The sequence below is a fragment of the Procambarus clarkii genome, chromosome 76 (assembly GCF_040958095.1).
Source record: "Procambarus clarkii isolate CNS0578487 chromosome 76, FALCON_Pclarkii_2.0, whole genome shotgun sequence".
NCBI classification, from domain to species: domain Eukaryota; kingdom Metazoa; phylum Arthropoda; class Malacostraca; order Decapoda; family Cambaridae; genus Procambarus; species Procambarus clarkii.
The window spans coordinates 19,576,985-19,593,186 of record NC_091225.1 but is presented as its reverse complement, the minus strand read 5'-3'; the positions used below and the strand labels follow the sequence as shown (position 1 = coordinate 19,593,186).

General features: G+C 47.8%; 1 protein-coding gene across 10 annotated transcripts in view; it reads left to right on the top strand.

Annotated features, from left to right (window-relative positions):
- Positions 1-16,202, top strand: part of LOC123771456 (fasciclin-2) — a 244,507-nt gene that overhangs the window by 141,093 nt on the left and 87,212 nt on the right. For all 10 annotated transcript variants that reach the window (XM_069313709.1, XM_069313708.1, XM_069313712.1 and 7 more), the window contains exon 2: positions 11,581-11,650. In XM_069313709.1, the coding sequence (XP_069169810.1) occupies positions 11,599-11,650 (52 nt within the window). In that variant the 5' untranslated portion in view covers positions 11,581-11,598. The remainder of the gene's footprint in view (positions 1-11,580; positions 11,651-16,202) is intronic.

Genomic DNA, 16,202 nt, shown 5'->3' with positions numbered 1-16,202 from the left:
CACTGTGAGGGGTCGGCCAGTTATGCCCCTTATGTGTAGCGGAAGCGAGTTGAACAGTCTCGGGCCTCTGATGTTGATAGAGTTCTCTCTCAGAGTACCTGTTGCACCTCCGCTTTTTAATGGGGGTATTCTGCACATCCTGCCATGTCTTCTGGTCTCATGTGATGTTATTTCTGTGTGCAGGTTTGGGACCAGCCCCTCTAATATTTTCCACGTGTAAATTATTATGTATCTCTCCCGCCTGCGCTCAAGGGAGTACAGATTTAGGCTTCTTTAGGTTTAGTCGGTCCCGAGTATACTTTAAGTGGCTGATCAAGTTGTTTAAAGATGGTGTGAGCTGAATATATGTGTGCGTTGCTTAGACGTACATGTGTGTGGAGTGTGGGAGGGTGTGTGTGTGTGTAGCGTGGGTGATACGGGCGGCTGACTCCCACAGCTGACTGTCAGGGCGTTATCTCCCACAGTTCTGCCTCTCCCACACGTCACCTCCTATATATATATCTCTCCCATGGCAAGATAATTACTAACGTTGTAATGTTAGTCACATTCTTCTCGAATGGGATCGCAATTTGGTGTAGTAATTTGAGTTTACGTGTGGAAGTAGACCCATTTTGCCCCCCCTCCCCCAACCCCCCACCCCCAACCCCCAACCCCCCATCCCCCAACCCCTATCCCCCCAACCCCCCACCCCCTCCCCCAACCCCCCATCCCCCAACCCCTATCCCCCCAACCCCCACCCCCCCACCCCCTCCCCCAACCCCCCATCCCCCAACCCCTATCCCCCCAACCCCCACCCCCCCTATCAGTTGTGTGTGGAAGGTACCCGCATTTCCCAAACGCTTTAGGTCACTCTTCCCACGACTCTTCTCTCTATCTCTTGCATGTGTGTTGGGGGAGAGAGAGGGAGTACAAAGGATAGGCGACAGACTAAGTGTGCGTCGTCCTCCGGGGGATGAGTATCGACAGCACAGCAACTGTTAGAGGGGGGGGTAGTGGGGATCTAGTATAGTTAATCTCTTTATGCTTAGCTTATATGAACCGGGGGGGGGGGGAGGGTTGAGGGGAAAGGGGGGGGGGTTATATCGCTTCCGTTTGCGTCCTTAAACGGCTTCCGTCTGTCGTGCATTGTGTCTGCTTCCTGATCCCCCTCTCTCTGTCTCTCTGTCTCTCTCTGTCTCTCTCTCTGTCTCTCTCTCTCTCTCTGTCTCTCTCTCTCTCTCTCTCTCTCTCTCTCTCTCTCTCTCTGTCTCTCTCTGTCTCTCTCTGTCTCTCTCTGTCTCTCTCTGTCTCTCTCTCTCTCTCTCTCTCTCTCTCTCTCTCTCTCTCTCTCTCTCTCTCTCTCTCTCTCTCTCTCTCTCTCTCTCTCTCTCTCTCTCTGTCTCTGTCTCTGTCTCTCTCTCTCTCTCTCTCTCTCTCTCTCTCTCTCTCTCTCTCTCTCTCTCTCTCTCTCTCTCTCTCTCTCTCTCTGTCTCTCTCTCTGTCTCTCTGTCTCTCTCTCTGTCTCTCTCTCTGTCTCTCTCTCTCTCTCTCTCTCTCTCTCTCTCTCTCTCTCTCTCTCTCTCTCTCTCTCTCTCTCTCTCTCTGTCTCCTCTTTGTCTGTCTCTCTCACTCTTTTTTTTCCGTGTGGTCATACACTGCTAAATACCGTTGCCTTTTCTGTGACTTTTCTTCAAAAAGAAAATGAAGAGGTGGTTGTGCAGACAGACATATGTACACAGGGGCTCGCTCACATAAGCTCTCACACACAAAAGCACACACCTTAGCACCTGTCGGTTTAACCCTCCCTTTGTTGGCTTACTATTCATGCTTGGGAGAGGTTTTATTCAAGTGTGTGTGTGTTTGTGTGTGTGGGAGGGGGGGGGGGGGAAGGTTTGCTTGTTTGTGTGTGGGGGGGGAGGTTTGCTTGTGTGTGTGTACTTTTCTAGTTGTGCTTGCGGGGGTTGAGCTCTGGCTCTTTGGTCCCGCCTCTCAACTGTCAATCAACTGGTGTACAGGTTCCTGAGCCTACTGGGCTCTGTCATATCTACACTTGAAACTGTGTATGGAGTCAGCCTCCACCACATCACTGCCTAATGCATTCCACCTGTTAACTATCTGACACTGAAAAAGTTCTTTCTAACGTCTCTGTGGCTCATTTGGGTACTCAGTTTCCACCTGTGTCCCCTTGTTCGTGTTCCACCAGTGTTGAATAGTTTATCTTTACCCTGTCAATTCCTTTGAGAATTATGTAGGTCGTGATCATGTCTCCTATAAGTCTTCTGTTTTCCAGTGTCGTGAGGGTTTAGTTCCAGCATTTTTTCCTCGTTGTTCATGTGTGTTCCCCATGGGAGGCAAATGCTCCCCATGGCGTCCATAAGGGTAGCTTTAGGGAGCCGGTCGGCCGAGCGGACAGCACACTGGACTTGTGATCCTGTGGTCCCGGGTTCGATCCCGGGCGCCGGCGAGAAACAATAGGCAGAGTTTCTTTCATCCTATGCCCCTGTTACCTAGCAGTAAATAGGTACCTGGGTGTTAGTCAGCTGTCACGGGCTGTTTCCTGGGGGTGGAGGCCTGGTCGAGGACCGGGCCGCGGGGACACTAAAGCCCCGAAATCATCTCAAGATAAGGGTAGCTTCACCTCAGCCTTGAGAAAGCCTTCTCGCTTATTGTGATATATTGGAGGTTAACCTTTTTTCATAGATGCCACTTGGCTATGACTCGTCCCTGTGGCCAGGGGCCAGATTCACGAAGCGGTTACGCAAGCACTTACGAACGTGTACATCTTTCCTCAATCTTTGACGGCTTTGGTTACATTTATTAAACAGTTAACGTGTACATCTTTCCTCAATCTTTGACGGCTTTGGTTACATTTATTAAACAGTTTACAAGCATGAAAACTTGCCAATCAGCTGTTGTTATTGTTATAAACAGCCTCCTGGTGCTTCGAAGCTCATTAACTGTTTAATAATTGTAAACAAAGCCGCCAAAGACTGAGAAAAGATGGACAGGTTCGTAAGTGCTTGTGTAACTGCTTCGTGAATACGTCCCCAGGTTCGTAAGTGCTTGACTAACAGCTTCGTGAATACGTCCCCAGGTTCGTAAGTGCTTGAGTAACAGCTTCGTGAATACGTCCCCAGGTTCGTAAGTGCTTGAGTAACAGCTTCGTGAATACGTCCCCAGGTTCGTAAGTGCTTGAGTAACAGCTTCGTGAATACGTCCCCAGGTTCGTAAGTGCTTGAGTAACAGCTTCGTGAATACGTCCCCAGGTTCGTAAGTGCTTGAGTAACAGCTTCGTGAATACGTCCCCAGGTTCGTAAGTGCTTGAGTAACAGCTTCGTGAATACGTCCCCAGGTTCGTAAGTGCTTGAGTAACAGCTTCGTGAATACGTCCCCAGGTTCGTAAGTGCTTGAGTAACAGCTTCGTGAATACGTCCCCAGGTTCGTAAGTGCTTGAGTAACAGCTTCGTGAATACGTCCCCAGGTTCGTAAGTGCTTGAGTAACAGCTTCGTGAATACGTCCCCAGGTTCGTAAGTGCTTGAGTAACAGCTTCGTGAATACGTCCCCAGGTTCGTAAGTGCTTGAGTAACAGCTTCGTGAATCTGGCCCCCAGGACACTTGAGAGATCTGTTCTGACTGACCTTCAACCAGGACCTCATGTTAGTGGGGGTTTCTCTTCTGTTTTTGTATTGACTGTCGTTTGTCGTTAGGAAAATGTATCTCTGTAAGTCTTTAAGTGGTAGTTCAATTGTGATTTACTTGTGCGTACAGCATGTAGTCTACCAGGTTTAGGAGGAGGAGGCCTGGTCGAAGACCGGGCCGCGGGGACACTAAGCCCCGAAAACACCTCACGGTAACCTCAAGGTCAAGGTAACCTCAAGGTCAAGGTAACCTCAAGGTCAAGGTAACCTCACCTGGTTGTGCTTTGCAACCCCGTCAACTAATAGCACGTCGTATTTTGACGTATACTCTACCTAAGGCAATAAATTGTCGTATTAGAAAATGGTCGCGGTTCGCGAAATTGACATTACTGGCCCGTTTTCTGTTTTGGGTCCTCTGGTTTGTTAGGGATAAAGGGGGCACTTTAGTACAATAGTTTCTTGGTGTTAGGAGACCTTAGGGGGACGGGGGTGACTTGTGAAGGGGGGTGAGGGGTTCCCACTGTACCCTCCCTCTCCCCCCTGTCTTGAGGTGATCTTGAGATGATTTCGGGGCTTTAGTGCCCCCGCGGCCCGGTCCTCGACCAGGCCTATACCCCCAGGAAGCAGCCCGTGACAGCTGACTAACACCCAGGTACCTATTTTACTACTAGGTAACAGGGGCATAGGGTGAAGGAAACTTTGCCCATTGTTTCTCACCGGCGCCTGGGATCGAACCCGGGATCACAGGATCACGAGTCCAGCGTGCTGTCCGCTCGGCCGACCGGCTCCCCCGGCTGAACCACTCCCACGCAAAAAAGCCAAAAAATATGCATGGCTCTTTGGCCGTTTTTCCTAATACTCCCAGCAGCCTGGGAGTGATTGGGGGTATTACCATGGGCGGGGCGGAGCCGTAAGGACGCTCTTCACCTTGGAATCAAGTAGGACTTCCACCCCAGGGAGCATGGAGAGGATGATGTAGGAGCATTAGTGTGGCAAACACCTCATTACCCGAGGTTTTTATCCATTAGATGGATATCTGGGAGATGGGATGGTTGGATGGATGGATTAGATGCGGGATGGAATGGGTTTGGAGAGGCTCCTCCTCCTCAACGTCTTGAACCCTTCCACCCCCTTCCCCCCCTGAGTGTGTCCCGCACTATTGAGTGCCTTGATGGATATGTATCATCAAAGGATACTGTTTATCCCATGTATTATATGTACTCACCTAGGTGTGCTTGTAGGGATTGAGCTTTGGCTCTTTGGTCCCGCCTCTCGACCGTCAATCAACTGGTGTACAGGTTCCTGAGCCAACTGGGCTCTATCATATCTACACTTGAAACTGTGTATGGAGTCAGCCTCCACCACATCACTGACTAGTGCATTCCATTTACTAACTACTCTGACACTGAAAAAGTTCTTTCTAACGTCCCTGTGGCTCATTTGTGTGTGTGTACTCACCTAGTTGTACTTGCGGGGTTTGAGCTTTGGCTCTTTGGTCCCGCCTCTCAACCGTCAATCAACAGGTGTACAGGTTCCTGAGCCTACTGGGCTCTATCATATCTACACTTGAAACTGTGTATGGAGTCAGCCTCCAGTTTCAATTGTAGATATGATAGAGCCCAGTGTGTGTGTGTGTGTGTGTGTGTGTGTGTGTGTGTGTGTGTGTGTGTGTGTGTGTGTGTGTGTGTGTGTGTGTGTGTGTGTGTGTGGTCAGTCATGGGTCGTGGAGGGTACCGTGGTTTTAGTGGTTAGCGAAGGTTAGGCTTGGTGGCGGGCCGAGTTGCTTGTGGGTTACTGGTGGCTGAAGTCGGTCAGGGAAAGGAACGTGTCCTTAAGCCAGACAGAAGACCTCATCTGAACCAGAACAACACCTCACCACCTCAACACTAACCTCCTGCAGCCTAAGATCAACTCAAACTACAGTCTTCGACCGAACAACTTCAGTCCGCGGTGGAAAGGCCACCGAACTTTGAAGCCTTCTCTCGCCACATCGAGATCCTCTTCCAAGAATTTCACCGCCCCATCCTTCTCCCTCGCGCATCCTTTCCAAGCTCTTTGGACATCAAGGATTAAAGGGGAGTGTTCTATTGCGCGAATTCGCCTTGGCTATAGACACATCTGGCAGGTTAGTGAGGCTGAGCCACTACCAGAATATTCAGATTGTAAACTCTGTGATAAACCTTTAATGCACTCACTAGAACACTATATTGATGAATGTGAAACCGTAAAGGACTTTAGACCTCCTGGCCTATTGTACCACCAACTGTGTAACTATTTTATTGACTCAGGTGTTCTGGACGACATCCTAACAATTTACCCAAAATTTGCTTGTCCATTTTAAAGAATGAAGAACAATTTCTATTTATACTCTAAGCTGCATCACTTATGAACCCATCCCTGCCCTTGTGTGGCAGTGCACAATAGAAAGTTGTTGTCACATATTCACACATTAAAACATTGATTGTAACCGTGATATATATGTGCTTCAGCCTACAGTTTAGACCTATTGTCTTATGTATGACCCTCTGTCCTGCGTGACAGTGAATACTAGCATTAACCTCAATTTAATAAGACTATCAAAATTCTCAGATTAGGCAAAATTGTAATTAATTTTGTCAATAAAGATGTTAATAATAATAAGTGTTCTCTAGGTCTAAGGGAAGGTGAGGCAGGGGGGCGAGTGTCCTCTAGTTAGTTATTAGGGGAGTTATGGTTGTATAAACATTAATTCCCAGTGATGGTAGTTAGTGGTGTAGGTAGGTGTGGGGGTCTGCCCGTGTGTGGGGGGGTCTGCCCGTGTGTTTGGGGGTCCGCCCGTCTGGGGGTCCACCCATGTTTTTTGCTGGTCTAGGATGAGACCATTGTTGCTTGGCCTCACCTGGTCGTAATCACCAGGAGCCCCATTGGCTCGGGGGAAAATAAATCGACCTGTAGGACAAATTGGCTCCTGGATGACATACTTCCATTTATGCGTTGCGAATGGCAAGTTTTTGCGTGCATATAGAGTAGGAGGCCTGGTCGGGGACCGGGCCGCGGGGACGCCAAGCCCCGAAATCATCTCAAGGTAACCGCAAGGAGAGGTTGTAGTGACCAGGATAATATGAGGCGCCTTAACCCCGGGGTTAAGGCGCCTTACGCCTGGGGTTAAGACATCGTTAGCTTCAAGAAACAGGCTCGAATTAGCCCCTCCCCGTGGCACGGTGGTAAGACACTAGGCCCGCGCTTTGCGAGCCTAGGTTCGCATCCTGGCCGGGGAGGATTGACTGGGCGCCAATCCTTAACTGTAGCCTCTGTTCACCCAGCAGTAAATGGGTATACCTGGTTGTTAAACGATTTGGCGGGTTGTATTGCGGGAAAGATTGGAAATAAGGCGGGTCGTATTGCGGAAAAGATTGGAAATAAGGTCCTGCCCGAATCCCTTTGCGTGCTGCTAGATATAAATATAAAATATTTATACAAAATAAATATCAAATATTAAACGGGGAGCCGGTTGGCCGAGCGGACAGCACGCTGGACTTGTGAGCCTGTGGTCCCGGGTTCGATCCCGGGCACCGGCGAGAAACAATGGGCAGAGTTTCTTTCACCCTATGCCCTGTCACGGGCTGCTTCCTGGGGGGGGGTGGAGACCTGGTCGAGGACCGGGGCCGCGGGGACACTAAAAAGCCCCGAAATCGTCTCAAGATTACCCCAAGAAATATATTTAAAATTTAAGTATATATAAATAAAATTCAAGATGGCATCGAATCACTTACTATGCTCGGCTAGAAATTGAAATTGAAATCAGTTTATTGAGGTAAAATACACACAAAGGGATGAGGCAGCTCAAGCTATTCTCACCCCGTTCAGTACATCGTGTTAATATATACATAGACACACATCACAAATAAACACATTACCAAACATTCTGAGAGGTAAACATATACATTTCCTCCCTCACAAGTAGTATGGTATCCGACGTACACACAAAAACTTTTATGACCTAGGTATACTGTATAGACAGCTCGGCTAGAGAAATGAACAGTGACGATGTTCGTCAAGGTTTCTCGGTGTTGGAGACAAGAGTGCTCGTTTAGGGCAATATAATTGCCCTTACCTAGCTCGGCGCCGTGGAGAAGGGGACCTGCTGCATGGGTAACAGCTTCTCCATATCAACCTACCCGGGCTTTGCGTCCTAGAGAAGCCACTCCACATCGATAACCAGACGGTATCTCCATAGTCTCCTGAGACTGATTGATGCCTAATTGCAACAATCATCAACACCACTCCTTTTCTGTTTTTTCTTTTTTTTTGAGATATATACAAGAGTTGTTACATGGTTGTAGAGCCACTAGTACGCGTAGCGTTTCGGGCAGGTCCCTGGAATACGATCCCCGCCGCGAAGAATCCTTGTTACAACCAAGTACACATTTTACTGTTGAGTTAAACAGTGGCTACAGTTAAGGATTTGCGCCCAGTAAATCCTCCCCGGCCAGGATACGAACCCAGGACATAGCGCTCGCGGAACGCCAGGCGAGTGTCTTACCACTACACCACGGAGACTTCTTCACACTTCTGCTTCCATTCCTTCCATCGGCTACTCCATGCACCTCTTCCCTACTCACATCTGCTCCCTCCCTCCCTCCCTCCCTCCCTCCCTCACCACCCACACTCCGTATTGGATAGATATTAATCTGCATTGTGTTGTGTAGCGCTTATCCCCCCCCCTGCTGTATCGCGTGTGTGGTGTACGCCTGGGGTCGCCCTGGGGTCGTCCTGGGGGTCGTCCTTGGGTCCCCCGGGGTCGTCCAGGGGTGACTATATCTGTCCCATCTCCTGCGCCCCCTCTCCAACGCTGTCTCCCTTTGTTGCCTACCTATTTTATGGGCCGGCATGAACTTTCTCCCTTTACTTCGCACCCTCTCCTCTAGCTCTCTCTCTCTCTCTCCCCCTTTCTCTCCTTCCTTACTTCTCCTTTTCACTTCCCCCATATTCGTCCTCGTTTTAAAGCCATCTTGTATGTAGTTAGACGTGAAGCAGCTGGTAGAATGGTTGTTGGTAGAATGGTAGCTGGTAGAATGGCTGTTGACCTGGCCGTGAGAGCCAAGAAACTCTGCTCATTTGTCTCTTCCTCCTCCGGGGGATGGAACCCGGAAATTAATAGGACTACGAACCCCGAACGCTGTCCTCTCGGCCTTCAGGTCCGCCCCTCCAGCGATACAGTTACGACACCAGGGGTGTAGTAGTTATAAGAGAGGAGTGCGTACCATTCACGATGTACGTCGTAGCACGTGTTGGCGCTTAGACACTGGTATCCCCCCCCATCTACCTCTTACCCCCCCCCCTTCTACCCCTTACCCCCCCCCCCCTTCTCACATCTACCCCTTACCCCTCCCCCCCCCCTGTGCCACGTGCAGAGTGATGAGGTAATCCCTCTCATATTGGTGGGCTGTGATTGGTCCACTGGCGCAGGGAGGCCAGCGAATGAGGATACATAAAGAGAGAGAAACAGGAGGAGATTGGTTAATTGGGACGTTCCAGGATAGACCAAAAAAAAAAAATATATATATATATATATATATATATATATATATATATATATATATATATATATATATATATATATAATATTTTGTGTGTGTGTGTGTGTGTGTGTGTGTGTGTGTGTGTGTGTGTGTGTGTGTGTGTGTGTGTGTGTGTGTGTGTGTGTATAAAGGGGGGGTACCACCTCTGGTGCAATTGTAGGGACCCACAGCCTCAGAGAAGGGAACACAGAGCATTCAGAGAAAAACTTATTTAACTCTGAATACGTATGAGTGTTCACTTTCTCTCTTTCTTTTGTTGTTGTTAACACATTACTTTCCCAACCTGCTATATATCACCCATTTTACCCCACTCGGCCTCTCCATCTTCCCTTATTCCCTCCCTCCTAACTTTATTTTCCATATTTTCCATTTACTTCCTCAGTCAGTGACCATGGTGTGTCCCCCAGAGCGTTAGGGCTTACGTCCCTAACGCCAGGCGAGAATTGCCTTAACTGGAGCGACTTGTCCACCTAAGTGGAGCGACTTGTCCACCTAAGTGGAGCGACCTGTCCACTTAACGTTGCTCTTCTTTGGCTTGTGGCGTATTGATACCTTAACTTTCGTTCTTTTTTTTTGTGTGTGTGTCTTTCGCGATGTTGGGTTCCTGCTCCTTGTCGCTTAGTGAGACTTGGTCTCCCAGTGTTGGTTATAGCATTGTCTGCTAGCCTTGCTAGGTTATAGCATTGTCTGCTAGCCTTGCTAGGTTATAACATTGTCTGCTAGCCTTGCTAGGTTATAGCATTGTCTGCTAGCCTTGCTAGGTTATAGCATTGTCTGCTAGCCTTGCTAGGTTATAGCATTGTCTGCTAGCCTTGCTAGGTTATAGCATTGTCTGCTAGCCTTGCTAGGTTATAATAGCATTGTCTGCTAGCTCTGTTCTGTGTGTGTGCGTGTACTCAACCTAGTTGTGCTTGTGGGGGGGTTGAGCTCTGGCTCTTTGGTCCCGCCTCTCAACTGTCATTTAGCTGGTGTACAGATTCCTGAACCTACTGGGCTGTACTCGGCTATTTGTGCTTGCGGGGGTTGAGCTCTGGCTTCTGCGAGCCGCTACCATTTTCTAATGCGACAGTTTTTGGTCTTAAAGTATATGTCATGCTATTAGGAGCCCGGTTTGATTGTTTATTTTGCTGCTGTTGCTGTAGTATATGTACATATACTACATATGCAGTATATGTACATATACTACATATGCAGTATATGTACATATACTACATATTCAGTATATGTACATATACTACATATGCAGTATATGTACATATATACTAATATGTACATATACTACATATTAGTATATATGTAGTATATGTACTTGTAAAGAAGGGAACTATCAGGGGAGACAATCGACTTGAGAATGGTCCAGGACGGACCGAAACGTCGTCGTCCCTTCACCTTCTAGTGTGTGATCTGGTTAACAAATTGATTGATTGATGAAGATTAAGCCACCCAAAAGGTGGCACGGGCATGAATAGCCCGTAAGTGGAGGCCCTTTTGAGCCATTACCAGTATCAGTAGATGATACTGGAGATCTGTGGAGGTGCGACTGCACCCTGCGGTGACGGGAGATGTCTCCCGTGTGATCAACAAAGTTGTTGTTGTTTTAGATTCAGCTACTCGGAACAAAAGTTACAAGTAGCACGGGCTATGGTGAGCCCGTAGTGGACTTACCTGGCACAGGAGCATGGCAAGAAACACGGGCTATGGTTAGCCCGCGGTCAACAAAGTTGTTGTTGTTAAAGATTTAGCTATTCAGGACGGAGTGTCCATGTAGCACGGGCTATGGTGAGCCCGTAATTCAACAAAGTCAACAAAGAGAGCATCAAGCTTATATAGCACTGGGAAGGGGTCAGGATAAGGATTTGGGATGGGACGAGGAGGAAGGAATGGTGCCCTAACCACTTGGACGGTCGCGGATTGAACGCAGACCTCCATGAAGCTAGACCGTCGCTCTACCGTCCAGCCCAAGTGGTTAGGCATACTTGTAAAGAATGAGAGTACATTTCTTTAAATGCAAACGGCCATTTATCTTGTACTACTATTCACCATCTGCTGAGTTCTTCAATAGCTAAAATGTCAAGTTCTTTCCCAGTAAATATACAAAGTATTAGATCTTTGAATTGATGATTTTTCAGAATTTTATAACAAATTTGGAAATGATTTAAGAATGCCATAGTTTACGATAATGAACGGTTGATGATAATTGTGGTTGGATAATTGTGATAATTGTGGTTGATGATTGTTGGTGGGTAAAAGCAAGTTCAGTAGACCTTCAGGTTTCAACTCTTTTTGACCATGTCGTAGCTCAGTCGATTAAGGCAGCGTCTGGGATGATCTCGGACGCAGGTTCGAATCCTCATCACGGCCCTTGTGGATTTGTTTAAAGTATGTTTGTTTGGCCCTACAGGTGGTGAGGAGAGACGCCATGATGGACCTCAAACTTGCCGTCACCTGGCTCATACTGGCACTCATACAAGGTAAGTCTCCTGTGTGTTTATGTATGTGTGTGTGTACACGTACATATGTTGACCAGACCACACACTAGAAGGTGAAGGGCCGACGACGTTTCGGTCCGTCCTGGACCATTCTCAAGTCGATTGTGAATGGTTCAGGACGGACCGAAACATCGTCGTCCCTTCACTTTCTAGTGTGTGGTCTGGTCAACATACTTCAGCCACGTTATTGTGACTCCTCGTCTGCATACATACCTGGTTGATGGGGTTCTGGGAGTTCTTCTACTCCCCAAGCCCGGCCCGAGGCCAGGCTTGATGTGCATATGTGTACCCGCATGTGATGCAACTGGGTGGGTGGGGGGTTGTAGTAAATATGTAGGCCTGCTGTGAGCCGCTACAAGCAACAGTCAGTTCGACCAAGAACCTGGTCGAACTGGTCGGGGGAGTAGAAAGCCAGAAACCCTTTTCGAGTAAGATTCAGGTAAGGTGGAAGCCTCACGTGGAATCCCATCAACAGTAGACCAACTGCAGTCTTGGCTAACTGCCTGTAGAAGTCTAAATCAAGAAGGAAAGGGAACTATGAGTGTTTACGGGCTCGCCATAGCCCGTGCTACATGGACCCTTCGTTCTGAGTAGCTAAATATAAAACAGGAACTATGAGGAGAAAGCGATTGATGATTGATGAAGATTAAGCCATCACAAGAGGTGGCATGGGCATGAATAGCCCCGGTGATGGTAGATGTTTGGAGAGAATGTGGTATTTGGCCGTGTAATATCTTAATGTCTATGGGCACTTGGCCTCAAGAAAGCGCCAAGCCATTACGACTATATAGCACTGGGAAGGGGTCAGGATAAGGATTTGGGATGGGACGGGGGGGGAGGAATGGTGCCCAACCACTTGTGGGACGCTCGGGGATTGAACGCCGACCTGCATGAAGCGAGGCCGTCGCTCTACCGTCCAGCCCAAGAGAACCTTGTTAACCCCTCATATGTTGCATGCATCACTGTCTATCTGCACTATCTATCCAGTCTACCCTTACTGTGTCCTGCCATTCTTTATCCTCACCTCTGTCCCTACCCCTTCTCTCTCATCAACCTTTTTTTTTGTATCCACATGCCTGGGCCGAGATTTGATGGGATTGAATTTGGCAATTAAATTGCCTGTTGCTGGGGGCGCTGGTAGTAGTGGTGGTGGCACGAGTAGTGGTAGTGGGAGAAATGTTAGTTGTGGTAGCCTGGCCTCGGGCCGGGGCTTGGGGGAGTGGAAGAACTCCCAGAACCCCGTCAACCAGGTACTAAGAGAAGTGATAGTGGTGGTCCAACCAGTCGACCTTGGTGGTAGCGTGTTGATGGCCTACCTCCGCTCTCTCTCTCTCATCATCTTTGTAAACACCGTCCTACTGCTGGAGTGTTTACGGGATCACCATAGCCCGTGCTACATGGACACTCCGTCCTGAGTAGCTAAATCTGAAACAGCTTGCTGGATTGGCTGTCATTTCCTCCCTGGATTGGTGTGTGGCACTGTCGCGAGCCAGGTGTGTAGAACACGTTGTCCAGGGTGACAGCAGTGCCAGGGGGGTGTGGGAGCAGTGCCAGGGGGGTGTGGGAGCATTGCCAGAGGTGTGGGAGCAGTGCCAGAGGTGTGGGAGCAGTGCCAGGGGTGTGGGAGCAACATTTTTTTTTCTACCACAGACGTGGCCAGACATTTCCAATGCTAACCAGCATATATACATTTTCTTCTGTCCTCCATGGACAGGGTGAGAGATCTTTTAAACATATAGTTCTGTGATTTATTGAACAATCAATCACAGAAGGTGATTGTAGTGGTTTTAAGCTTCAGCCTATACTTCCTGGGCTGAGGTATGCTGAACTCTTTAACTAGTATATGAATACTGGAACACTTGATGATATATTGAACTTGTTCCCAAGATTGACTATGTAATACATCTGTTATACAATGTATTGTATCTATACAATATGTAATACATCTGTTATACAATGTATTGTACCTATACAATATGTAATACATCTGTTATACAATGTATTGTATCTATACAATATGTAATACATCTGTTATACAATGTATTGTACCTATACAATATGTAATACATCTGTTATACAATGTATTGTACCTATAACCTGAGCTTGTAATAGCACCTTAATCACCTTCAGTGGTTAAGTGTTTAATATCACATTAGTTTCTGTAGAAGCTATCTTACCCTGTCAAAGTATGAGACACATAGCTGTATGTATGTATGTGTATATATATGTATATATATATATATATATATATATATATATATATATATATATATATATATATATATATATATGTGTGTGTATATATATATATATATATATATATACATATATATATATATATATATATATATATATATACATATATATATATATATATATATATATATATATATATATATATATATATATATATATATATATATATATTACTATCACGCTGCACACACACATGTCACCATCACACCAAACAGCTCTGGTGTCACCATCAGCAACACACTATCTTCACCCGCCCGAGGCCTGGTCGACGACCGGGCCGCGGGGACACTAAGCCCCGGAAGCACCTCAAGGTAACCCGTCGTCACCATCTTATCTCACTATATTCACCGTAATCTCTGATATTACACTAACGTTATTCTTGACGCACATGACATTATTAACTGTGCCAAGATGCAGCTTCGAAGTGGAAGAGTGTACAGGTCTTGTGAGAGGTTGTCAGGTGTGGCGCAGGAGGCGCAGGTGTGGCGCAGGAGGGAGATATACATGGTGCTGCGGGAGCGGACACTATTCCGCCATGACACCTTCCCGTCTAACACTGTGACGGGACGGGACACTCAGGTGCTCTGTGGGACAGAACAGGTGGGAGAGGAGTAGGGACTATACTCCCTCCACGTCCGGGGTCAGCGCTCCCGCCAGGGACAGGGCCAGCGCTCCGGAGAGACCCGAGGCCTGATGGCAAGGGGCTTCCGGTTCTTGCGCGGTCTTGTCAGTGGAGTTGGCAGTATGTGGAGTAAGAAGAATTGAGCGAAAGGCGTGAGTGGCGCGGCCTGATTGGTTTGCGCGGGGCGCGGCCTGATTGGTTTGCGCGGGGCGCAGCCTGATTGGTTTGCGCGGGGAGGGGTGTGTGTGTGTGTGTGTGTGTGTGTGTGTGTGTGTGGGTGTGTGTGTGTGTGTGTGTGTTTACTAGTTGTGTTTTTGCGGGGGTTGAGCTTTGCTCTTTCGGCCCGCCTCTCAACTGTCAATCAACTGTTTACTTACTACTATTTTTTTTCCCACACCACACACACACACACACACACACACACCAGGAAGCAGCCCGTGACAGCTGACTAACTCCCAGGTACCTATTTACTGCTAGGTAACAGGGGCACTTAGGGTGAAAGAAACGTTGCCCATTTGTTTCTGCCTCGTGCGGGAATCGAACCCGCGCCACAGAATTACGAGTCCTGCACCAGGCTACGAGGCCCCCCACTGTGCGTGCGTGCGTGCGTGTCCTGCTATTACCCTCCAGGCTGCCTAATGAAACAGGTCTGCCTCTGTGACCGTCCCATCCCAAATCCTTATCCTGACCCCTTCCCAGTGTTCCCAGTGCTATATAGTAGTAATGGCTTGGTGCTTTCCCCTGATAACTGCCTTCCTTCCTCTATCATATCTACACTTGAAACTGTGAATGGATAAGCTTCGGCCTCACTCATAGGGTTCAAGGTTCGAGTCTCCGAGAGCTCAGAATCAACTGTGAATGGAGTCTGCCTCCACCACATCACTGCCTATTGCATCTTATCTCTTAACTACCCTTGTGTAGTTAAGACGCCTTGCTTCGCTCTACATGGTACATATACTGTGTTGTCATATCTGATCAATTCCATCATCCTTCCCTCTGCCTCTGCAGATGTTGATGAGAGCTTTAGCGAAACGCGTTGGTTAGCGAGACACGTCAATGCCAATCAAATTGTAAAGTGAAGTTTAAAGTGTTCATTTTCCTCCGCAAGTGAAGAACGTAAGAAATATATTTGAGATTCGTGTTAGATATCTAACTTTCGGCTAGACATCATCGCTTCATGCAGGTCGGCGTTCAATCCCCGACCGGCCAAGTGGTTGGACACTATGCCTTTTCCCCCGTCCCATCCCAAATCCTTATCCTGACCCCTTCCCAGTGCTATATAGTCGTAATGGCTTGGCGCTTTCCAAAATAATTCCCTTTCGTTCCCAGCTTCAGTCGAACCTTGACAACACGTCATGTTAAAGGCACAATGAAATCACACTTGTATGTATCAGTGAGAAAGGATTCACTAGGATCTTTTCACTTACGAACCTGTACATCTTTTCTCATCTACCCAGACAGCTGTGTCTGGGTACAAGTGACAGGATGAACAACCCAGCGGGTTTTCTTCCTATTGGGGAGTGTTGTACATTCTGCTATGGCGGTATGTTCACTCACAAGATGAGTGGCGCTGCCCAATAAACTCGCCCCTCGGGGCAAAATTTAAAAATTTAATCTTTTCTCAATCTTTGGCGGCTTTGTTTACAATTATTAAAA